Source organism: Elephantulus edwardii, unplaced genomic scaffold (genome assembly GCF_000299155.1).
Source record: "Elephantulus edwardii isolate Elephantulus edwardi_28Jun2011 unplaced genomic scaffold, EleEdw1.0 scaffold00083, whole genome shotgun sequence".
NCBI lineage: Eukaryota > Metazoa > Chordata > Mammalia > Macroscelidea > Macroscelididae > Elephantulus > Elephantulus edwardii.
The window spans coordinates 11,463,732-11,475,086 of record NW_006399833.1 but is presented as its reverse complement, the minus strand read 5'-3'; the positions used below and the strand labels follow the sequence as shown (position 1 = coordinate 11,475,086).

General features: G+C 40.6%; 1 protein-coding gene across 1 annotated transcript in view; it reads left to right on the top strand.

The window, feature by feature from the left end:
• Nucleotides 1-8,380: 8,380 nt before the first annotated feature.
• Nucleotides 8,381-11,355, top strand: part of TRPC5 (transient receptor potential cation channel, subfamily C, member 5) — a 263,323-nt gene continuing 260,348 nt past the window's right edge. The window contains exon 1 of the mRNA XM_006889931.1: nucleotides 8,381-8,758. Coding sequence (XP_006889993.1) covers nucleotides 8,381-8,758 — 378 coding nt within the window. The remainder of the gene's footprint in view (nucleotides 8,759-11,355) is intronic.

Genomic DNA, 11,355 nt, shown 5'->3' with positions numbered 1-11,355 from the left:
AACTCTTCTCCCAAAAAAGGAGACCCGATAAAAACCCCAGAAGAAATATGTTGATATAGAGTTGCTTGATCAGCTATAGAAAAAGATACAAATGTGGGAGGAAACAATGGAAGTCATTAAGAGAGCAAATACTTCAGAGACAATAATCCAGAAGAAATATATAAATGAGGAGAAACTTGAATATAGATGAAAATACAAAAGATGGAAGGAAAAAATTATAGAATAGACAAAAAGGTACAAGAAATTAAAAAATCATCACAAGAGAGAGAGGGTACAGCCAACACAGTATTGGAAATAACAGAAAAGCATGAAAATGCAATCCAGAATGTTAAGACTGAAATGGCGTAAGTGTCCAACACACTGGTAGGAAAAAAAGATGAAGAAAATACACAGAATCACTGTCTAAAGAGAACTAGCTGACACTGAAATATTTCAGGAAGTACCATATGACCAAGATCCAATGGTGATGAAGGAAGAAGTTTGAGCTGCACTTGAGGCATTGGCAAAAATAAGGCCCCAGGAATCTATTGGCTACCAATTGACATGTTTCAAATAATAAATGCAATCCTGGACATGCTAACCAGTCTGTGCCAAGAAATTTAGAAGACAACTGTCTGTTAACTGACTGGAAGAGACCCATACTTGTTTTCATTCCCAAGAAACATGACCACACAGATTGTGGAAATTATTGAGCTATATAAAATACTGGTACATAGTAGAAGTTGTTTACATGGTCTGCTTATTGATCATTCATACTAGATGATAAAAGTTGACTTAATTAATCTCCTTTGCCTTGAAAGGTTGGAAAAGGGTACAAATGTACTAGGAAATATCACAGAGGTGAAAATATCATAGAGGTTTTGCATTCAAGCTCCAATCTGTGTGGAAAAAAGTACAAACCATGCACAGATAACACGTCCCTACCAAATTCATTCCTGCCCCTTACCCCACCCCAGTTAAGTGGAAAGCCAAGCTGTCCTCATCACTAACAAAATTTTGTGCTGGACAAGGATCTGGGCTGGGAATTGGCAGAGCCACCTTGTGTCCTGGCCTTGTGCCCAGCCCATTGATTTAGTTCTTTAAATCACATCTTTTAAGCCTGCAATAGTCACAGATCCCATTAGACAAGCTCCTCTGGACAGCAGCAAAGAAAGCAGAGAGCATCCTAAGCCCCCTGAGGCAGCACATTAGACTATTCTTAATCTTTCATGTGTGGGAGACTACATTGGTAGGGGGCAGAATGGGAGGAAGTGCTGGCTGGCATTGTTTTCGTCAGTTAAGCATTTACCTTAAGGCCAGCAGATAATAATGGTAAAACCAACCTCATCTCATGGCTTTGGCTAATCATAGGTAAGCATAATCGGCCAGTTACAAAGATAAAGGATAATGGAAAGATATTTTCGCAATCATACATCCTCAAGAGAGGGCACAGATCCCATCATTTTTTATTACCAGAATAATGACAGAATAGAACTAACAGCAAGAATCTGGGTAAAGCCATAAGTGAAGGTCATATAACCACAGCCATGTAGATTAAAAGAGGGCAGGGAAAGAGGCAAGCCATCAGATTATTTTTTTCTCTTGTTTCCCCCCCCCCTTATTTCCTTAACACTCTCCCTCCACTAACTGAACTGTGCAACCTGTGGTTTTGCCCCTACCCATCCTCACCTTTTTGCTCCCACCCTTTCCTCCCTTGGGTTCCCATAAATGTTTTACTATTCACCCTTCTGTTTTGACAATAATGGTCTTATGCAGTATTTGTTCTTATGAGACTGAATTAGTTCACTCAACATAATGCTCTGCAGTCTCTCCCAAGTTATGTAGTAAGTTTCGAAATTGTTGCTCCTGAGTGCTGCATAGTATTCTAGTGTAGAAAACATTTGGCAATGCCATAGAATATTTTTATATACTTCTCAACGTGGAGTGTAGAGATGAGATAGCTATGTAAAAGAGATTGCCAAGTATAGACACAAAGATTCCTTTTCTCCTCCATCCCATCTTCCCTGTCCTCCTAACCGCATAACCCTTTAAGAAAAGTGTTAGAAACTTTCTGGATTAAGTCATTAATGCTAAGGTATTATTGTCTGTTAGTCACAGGTTGGTTAATTCTACTAGGGGAAGTTGTGGAGGTACAGTGCTTTAAAGCAGAGAGGTGACTCTATAATAATAGTCTCATCTAAAACTATGCTGTTGTTATTGAGTATTGTTAAGTGAACATGAGTGATAACCGACCCTCCAGAGTTTCAGAGGCAATAAATTGCACAGGAGGAGATTGCCCATCTTTCTCCCACAGAGTAGCTGATGGATTTAAACTATGTGGTAAAAATTGCAACCTGTTCTGCAGTCCCAAGAGCATGCAGTTCAAATCTACCAGATGTTCCATGGAAGAAGGAGAAATCTCCTGTGCAAATTACTGCCTCTGAAACCAACTGGAGAGTCAGCAATGTGTCAGTTCCAACTCAGTGGCACATACCAACAGCAACAACAAAAAGCCACTTCTAAAGGAGATAGTTTTCTCTGTTGCTGTTGTTGCTATGTGCTCTCAAGTCACCTACAAGTCATAGCAATCATAGGTACAATAGCTCTGAACCCTTCCCTAACCTGAGCCCGTCTCACTGACTCTTATACACCTACCCCCATTGCCCCAGTTACTGTATCAATCCATCTCATCTGGGGTCTTCCTTTCCTGTGCTGTCCCTCCACCCTTCCTAGTATGGTGTGCTTCTCCAAGGATTGATCCCTCCTGGCCACATGCTACAGGGAGATAATAAAGCCTTTCATAACATGGTTTTCTTGCAATGAATTAGACTAAGTTTTTTCCATATGCAAGATATGAAAAGAAAAATTAGACTTTTAATCAACTCTATATCTTTCCATTATATTCATTTCAAGTCTTAAATTAACACAATTTCATGATCCTTTCTCTTCACTACTATAGCCCAGGCATCTGACTCATAATGAGAATTCATTGAAAGGTGGTGTTTTGTTACCTTCATTATTACTACTACTAGAGGCAGTAGTAGTAATAATTTGCCAAAGTACCTGGCACAGTGTCTGATATATATTATGTATTAAAAAAAGTAGAACAATGATATCTTTATTGTGCTAGCTCTTGGCGTTGTGCTTAACATATAATAGAGCACTGGTTGAATTAGTTCCCTTCCTTCTCACCTTTCTCTAGGTTATGTTTCATTTCTGTTTCCCCCACATCTGTGTCTTATTAAAGTGCTTGCCAATCTTTCTGAAGTTATAATGTTTCGTCCATCACCTCCTGGGACTTCATCGATGACAAAATGACTGATCCTTTTCTTCCAGGATAGTCACTTGAGTGGCAAGCAGGCAGCAAGTGATTGAGGTCATTTTATAAGTAAGAAAACACACTGAAGTAATAGAATTTTAACTCCTCTCTAATCCCTGTATTATAGTATAGTCTAAAAATACACACTTTACTTCAGCTCTTTTTTTTTTTTTTTTTTTGCCAGGCTAGCTAACCCCCAGACCTTCTTGCACACTATGGTACTGAGATTACTCAGTAATTCATGTATTAAAGACTAGCTTGAGAGGTCTCAGTCCTCACTGACCCTCCGTTTTCTATCCATGACTGTACTAAGCCTCAATTATACTGTATTTGCACATTAGACATCCATTTACTGAACCCTATCATGAACCACACCAGCGTGCTCCTTAAAGGCAAGGAAAGTGAAACTTTGTCTCACATACTTTGGGCATGATCAATCCCTGGCTGTGGATAATTCGTATTTCCAATTAGAAGGAAGGACTTTCTTTATCTTACAGTACCAAGCCAATTGGTGAATTTGGCTCTCAATCAGGATCTGACAGAATTTAGCATCCTTACTCTTTCTGTTTCCCTCAAGCTGGTTTTTGAACAGGATAAGCTTTCTTAATTAAATGGTAGAGATCCTCAGGAAGATCAGGAGCAAGTCCTTTTAACTTAAGAATTCTCAAGATTTTATTGCCTGTCATAAACTGCACTTGTGCAACATCATGTGAATCTGAAAGGATCACACCAATTAGGGAAATAGTCAAGCCCTTCTTGGCTATTTTATAGCTCCGTTCCTTCACGTCCTCAGACGTCAACTTCAGCCAGACTGGGACAAGTTCTTCTTGGAAGTACGTGCCAAAAAAAAAAAACAAAACAAAAACCAATAAAAGAGGCCAGGAAGGAAACGCCACAGGAAGTTACCTAGCACGCAGGAAGTGGAAGTGACTTCATACGTTCCAGGAAAGAAACGCCACGGGGAAGCTACATAGCACACAGGAAGTGACTTCACATGTTTCAGGAAAAGAAACACTGCAGGAAGCTACATAGCATGCAGGAAGTGACCTCACATGTTTCAGGAAGCAAATGCCACAGGAAGCTACCTAGCATCCAGGAAGTTACTTCACATGTTTCAGGAAGCAAACGCCAGGGGAAGCTACCTAGCATCCAGGAAGTTATTTCACATGTTCCTACTGCCTTAGATACAGGAGGTGGATCTAAACTAGGCTCCTCAGATTACATACCACAAGATAAATTTTCAAGGCAGTGTGGCAGGTGAGCTGGAGTGGGGAGAGAGTGAAGTCAGAATGGTAAATTCGAAGGCTATAGTAGTGGTCCAGGTGAAAGATGATGAAGGCAGGAGACCTGATCTCTTACATCTTGTTACAGTGGCAAACATAATGCTAGGTACACAGAAGGCTTTCAGTGCAAACGTGTTGATTAAACTAAAGAAGTATAAATTGAGCCAGGTTGTTAACATTTTTCATGAAGAGATCACACTGTCTTTTTTCCCTTTCTGTTTGTTTCTTTCTTTCCTTGTTTGTTTATAGCATGGACTCAGGCAAGGAAGTAGTATTATTCTTAAATACTGACACTACAATTTGTATTATTAAAGGGAAACACTATTTAGTGCCAAATGTTTACGTTAGCCACTGCTGAGCTACTCGAAAGCATAATGGAAAAATATCAGCACTTAACAAAACAGCCAAGCAACTTCCCGTTCTCCTGAGATTATGGATGGAAAGAGAAATTTGTTACTTGGGCTTGTTCAGAACAAGAAGCAACATTCACCTTCAAATGTTAATTTCCCAGAAGATCACAAGCCCATGAATTGCAAATGACAGTATAATGTATGTTTCTCACTCTGCCAAAGCTGAGATGTAATTACCTGGAAGAGGGAGAAGGCAAATGTTTGTGGAAGCCTCATGTCTTTCACATCTTCATCTTTTCTTATAATGTGGCAGAGGAGACAGGAGACTTTTTATGGCATCCCCAGAACATTTAATCGTGCTAATGCGAAACCTATACTTGGACCAAGAGGCAGTCATCAGAACAGAGCAGGGCAACACTAAATGGTTAAAAATTGGGAAGGGTATGCTCCAGGGATGTGTCCTATCTCCATACCTTTTTAACCTGTATGCAGAGCAGATTATCCGATAGGCTGGGCTCTATGAGGAGAAGCGTGGCATTAGGATTGGTGGAAGATCTATCAACAATCTGCATTATGCAAATAACACAACCTTGCTCGCTGAAACTGAGGAGGACCTCATGCACTTACTGAAGAGGGTCAAGGACTGCAGCCTTCAATGTGGACTGAGGCTCAATATTAAGAAGACAAAGATTCTCACCACTGGACCAATTGGTAGCATCAGGATGGATGGCAAAGAGATTGAGATTGTTTACAGCTTCAGTTTGCTTGGCTCCACAGTCAACACTCTTGGCACCAGCAGCCAGGAAATAAAAAAAGTATTGCGATTGGAAAGTCTGCTGTTAGGGACCTCTCTAAAGTACTCAAGAGCAACGGTGTCTCTTTGGAGACAAAGGTGCGCCTGTTACAGGCCATGGTCTTTGCAATCACTTGTTATGCATCAGTGAGTTGGACAATGACTAGGGAGGACAGAAGGAGAATTGACGCCTTTGAGCTGTGGTGCTGGAGAAGAGTATTGAATGTACCATGGACAGCCAAGAAAACAAACAGATTCATCCTAGAGAGGGTTAAACCAGGCTACTCCTTGGAGGCAAAGATTCTGGGGCTTCATCTGACATACTTTGGACATGTTGCATGTCTTTGGAGAGGGACAGCGCAGGAGGGGAAGACCCTCTATGAGGTGGATTGATTCAGTGACTGGGGTAATCGGGATGGGTGTGTCAGAGGCAATGCGATTGGCACAGCATAGAGCAGGGTTTAGGGCTGTTATACATAGGGTCACTATGAGTCGCAAATGACTCGACAGCACATAACAACAACAACAACAACCATTTCCTTTAGCTGACAAAAGGGTTTGGCCATGAAAGAATCTCAAAAGGGCCCATCCTCAGCCAGTTTGTGAGAGATCTTGGAGAACTCATGCATGGATGAGGAAGAGGGGCCTACTGTGACACACTTAATGTGTCTGAGCTTTGCCTCCAATCCTGGAGAGGAAATCCTTCCTTTCTCAGAGAACCAGTATGACGACAAAGTGAGGAATGGGCTTCAATTTGACCTGTAAATTATGAGGCAAAATTACTGTGATTCATTCTATGCAATTGAAGGCAAAAACTATGTGTTTTTCTTAGTCACCATGGAAAGTTTAAACATATTAAAAGTGTATAATACATAAACATATTAAAGGTGTACAATACATAGGCTTCTACTTTACAAACTTCCAGACTTTAAAATAAGTCCATTAAATGTAGTCCAACCTTGGATTTTTGTTGTTGTTCTTAGGAGCCATCCAGTAGACTACTCTCATAGTTAACCTCTGAACAACAGATTTAACCTTGTCCTTTCCTGAGTCAATCTCACAATCTCTAAAATGCTCTGGCACATTTTTATAGTCATGTGTCAGTCCATTTTGTTGGGAATTTTCCTCTCTTTCTACCTTTCCCTTAAAGGAACTCTCATGCCCTAGTGGTAAGAAACTGTGTTGTATTCCCAAAAGCATGCTATTCAAATTCATCAGCTGCTCCAAGGTAGAAGGATGGTAACATTCTCTGATGGAATTTACTGGCCCTTAAAACCCTCTAGAGGGTCAGCTATGGGTCAGTTCTGCCTCAACTGTACACAGCAACATTTCTTAGCATGATGGTTTTTTCCCAAAAACTGGCCCCTCCTAACCATATGTCCAAAGTATGTGAAACAAAGGTTCATAATCGTTGTCACAAAGGAGAATCCAGGTTGCATGTGTTCGTTCCAAAATGGATTTGTTTGTTCTTTGGACAGTTCATGACCTATTCAGTCCTTTCCTCCAATGTATTCATATAAAACAGACCATTCATTTGTTAGAATAACATAAAACAGACTCTCAGATATGTTAGCTTTTTGGTTTTGAATGGTCAGGAGGAAATTGACAGTTGGGTAGAGGGATGCATGCTTATCTCCCTGGAGGACATGGCCTACCGGAGTCAATATTCCTTCCTAAGAGAGCAACAGAAAAATGGGGGATTTCAGTCAGCACTAAAACAGGATTTCGCTCCAGCATCTGTATCTTGGGCAGCTGCAATGTAATCATTAAAGTTAACACAGGTCCAGGATTCTAAGGAAACTGTCCACAGGAGAGATCCTGTTTAGCTTACCAAAAATATTTTCAGGCAGCAAAAGGGGAAAATTGAAGAAGTTAACTTGTGCCATGTCTCAGCAAGTTAACCATACGGTAGTTGCTTTGACAGTATATTATTTCATTTAACTCCCACATTAGCTTTACCATATGGAAATATTCTCTGCACAATGTCTGTTGTTATTAATTGCTGTTGAGTCGAAACTGACTTCTAGCTGACCCTTCAGTGGGTTTTCAGGGACTATAAATCACATGGGCAGAGATTGCCCATCTTTCTCCCACAGAGCAGTTGTTGGATTCAAACTATGTGCCTGTGGGATTGCAGCAAAGCGTCTTACTCTAGACCACCAGAGCTCCCTACACAATGACTAGGATGTAGTAAACTGATTGCCATCCAGTCAGAACTAACATAAAGCTCACTCTGCTTTGGGTTTCTGAGGTTTGGGAATCATATGAGAAGAAACTGCCCATCTTTCTATTGCAAGATCCGTCGGTGGATTGGACCTACTAGAAAGGCATATGATTTGGATGAGTCACTAAGTAGCTTCTAGTTATATTAATATGTTTTAGGCAGGTAAGTAACTTTAATGCCCATAAACTACTTCACACAGGACTAGAATAACTTGTCCAATATAAAAAATTGGTAAATGTTAAGGCTAGAGTTTGAACCCAAGCTCTTTAATCAAAAGCTTGGGATTTTTCCTGTTATGTCACATTGAATGAGGAAAAAGAGTCTGGAGATTTCTAACCCTTTGGAAATTGGCCACTTGAGACCATCAAGTATGTAAGCACATTTGCAGTCTCTCTCTCTCTTCTTATCCAGGTTTCCAAATTGCTATGAATCATGGCTCAACTGTACTACAAAAAGGTCAACTATTCACCATACCGGGACCGCATTCCCCTGCAAATTGTGAGGGCTGAAACAGAGCTCTCGGCAGAGGAGAAAGCCTTCCTCAATGCTGTGGAGAAGGGGGACTATGCCACAGTGAAGCAGGCCCTACAGGAGGCCGAAATTTACTACAATGTCAACATCAACTGCATGGATCCTCTGGGTCGGAGTGCCTTGCTCATCGCCATTGAGAATGAGAACTTGGAGATCATGGAGCTGCTGCTAAACCACAGTGTGTATGTGGGTGATGCATTGCTCTATGCCATCAGAAAGGAAGTGGTGGGTGCTGTGGAGCTTCTTCTGAGCTACCGGAAGCCCAGTGGAGAGAAGCAGGTAAGTAAAACCCCTAGAGACAGGGGAAAACTCAGAGAAAACTGCTCTATTTATTGGTTAGAAATCTTGAAATTAAGGGAGGTTAGGTAGGCTGGAGGGAGACCTAATGGCAGGAAGCTGTGCTGTAATCCCAAAGGCATGTGGTTCAAATCCACTAGCTATTCCTTGGGAGACAGATGAGCAGTCTCCTCCCATGTGATTAGCTGCCTCTGAAAACCTGCTGGAGGATCAGTTATGGGTCAGTTCCAACTCAGTGATACACAACAACAGTAGGCTGGAGATTGAAAGTTTCATCAGAGCAACCTCTTGCTCTGAAAAGTTACATTCCAAGTGGTTTTCTTTGAGCTATTCTGCCTGGCCCATACTGAATTTCACTATTTCCCTTTTCCTTTTCAGTATTTTCCAGTATACATCAATGATTAATAATTCAAACATATACTTCCCCTTTTCAGATTATTCAAGCTCTTCAGCAGTTCCTGTTACTTTTTGTTCTTAGTTGCCAATTTATGATGACCCCATCCATGTCAGTAGGACTCCATAGAGGGTGTTTTGGGGGGGTAGTTTTTTAAAATTATTTTATGTTGGTTTGCATACAAAATTTTTATACATTGTGTTTTACACTTTTCTTCATTCACATTGTGTTTCATACAATCATTCCCATACACTCACTGTGAAAATTAATTTTCATTGAACTATGCCCACTATTACCCCATATATTCAGATACTAGCCACTTATTTCCCATTTCCTTTATACTCTCTCTCCACTTATCAAATTGTACAACCTTGTGATATCCCCCTGCCCATTCTCACCCCTCTGCTCCCACCCCTTCCCTCCTTAGATCCCTCAAACACATTTTACTAATTATCCTTCTATTTTTACAATATTGGTACTGTTCAGTATTTGTTCTTATGAGACTAAGTTAGTTCACTCAGCATAATGCTCTCCAGTCCCTCCCAAGTTAGGTGGTATGTTTTTAAACAGAATTCTAATCAAATCTCTCTCTCCTTTGGTTCACTGTTATTAATTGAATTGTGTTCCTCCAAATTAAGTGTTGTAAATCCCCACTTCTATACCTGTGATTATAAGCCCATTAGCAATGAGTTGTCTTTGTAATGTTATTGAGATAAAATTGTTGGTGTTAAGTGCCCTGGAATCCAGTAAGAATCATAGTGACTCTATAAACAACAGAACGGAACCCCTTCCCTCCTTAGATTCCCCATACACATTTTACTGCTTATCCTTCGGTTTTTATAATAATGGTCTTACGGAGTATTTATCCTTGTGAAACTGAGTTAGTTCACAGTTCTTAAGGTTGTGACCTTTCAGAAACAGACCACTATGTCTGTCTTCCAAAGCACCTCTAACTGGGTTTGAGCACCAAATTTTGAGCTAATCATAGAACATTTATTGTTTGCACCACCAAGGGAATAATACAATGTCTCTGTTCTCTGCTTTCATTCTTCATTCTCTTCCTTTACTTACAGGTTACATTCTTGAAAAAGCTTTTGTCATTGTTGTTGATTATCATCAAACTGAGCATGACTCACAGCAACCTTATGAACAAAAGGCCTGAAGCATTTCCATAACTATCATCATTTCTCCAAGTTCATAGTGTTTCCAGAGGCATGTGGTTTAGGCAGTGAATGCCATCCCTGCTTCCAAATCTGTCTTAAACTGGGAGCTCCACCAAACACTGTCCACCATGGGCAGCCATTATGGCATTTGACACCCCAGTAACACAAGGTTCAGCAACACAGCAAACCCAGGTTACCTCAGTACAGCAAATTGACAGAAGAGTGCTGCACAACTTAGAAGAATGTTCCTCCAAAATATAACCAACTTTTAAATACAAAGACCTTCTTTACTCTAAACAAGACACTTAAATTAAAACACACACACACACACACACACACCCAAACATTCTACATTACCCTCAACCAAATCAAGAGTACCCAAGTTACAGAGTCTAGCTGCAGTAACCCAGTATCCAAAATTGAGACAAGCGCCAGGTTTTAAATACAAAGGCCCTCCACGAGGTCTTCTTGACTCTAAACAAGAGGTTTAACAAACACAAAACACAACACCCCAAGCAAACATTCCACATGACCCTCAACCAAAACAAGAAAAAGTAGGGACCAAAAATATATCTGACCTTTCTCCTTCTCATTAGTCTCTCTTGAAGACAGAACGGGAGGCCTTTTAAACATGAGTGTATTGGTATACATACAAGATGCAGATACATATGTTGCTGAGCTTAGGTGTTCTTGAGTCAGTTCCAACTCATAGTGAAACCCTGCTCAGTTCTCACAATCTTTGCCATGTCAAATTATTGTGTCAATTCATGTCTGAGTGTCTTCCTCTTTCACATGGGCCCTCCACTTTCCCAGGATGGTGCAATGTTGGCTTTTCTTAGGTGTTCTTGAGTTGACTACCACTCAAAACCACCCTATGAACAACAGAACAAATCTTGCCCTATCCTGTCCCAACCTCACAATCTGCATCTGTGTCAATCCCTCTTGGTTTTGTTTTGGTGGGTGTTTTTTTATTTTTTTATTATTATGTGTGTGTGTGTGTGTGTGTGTGTGTGTGTGTGTGT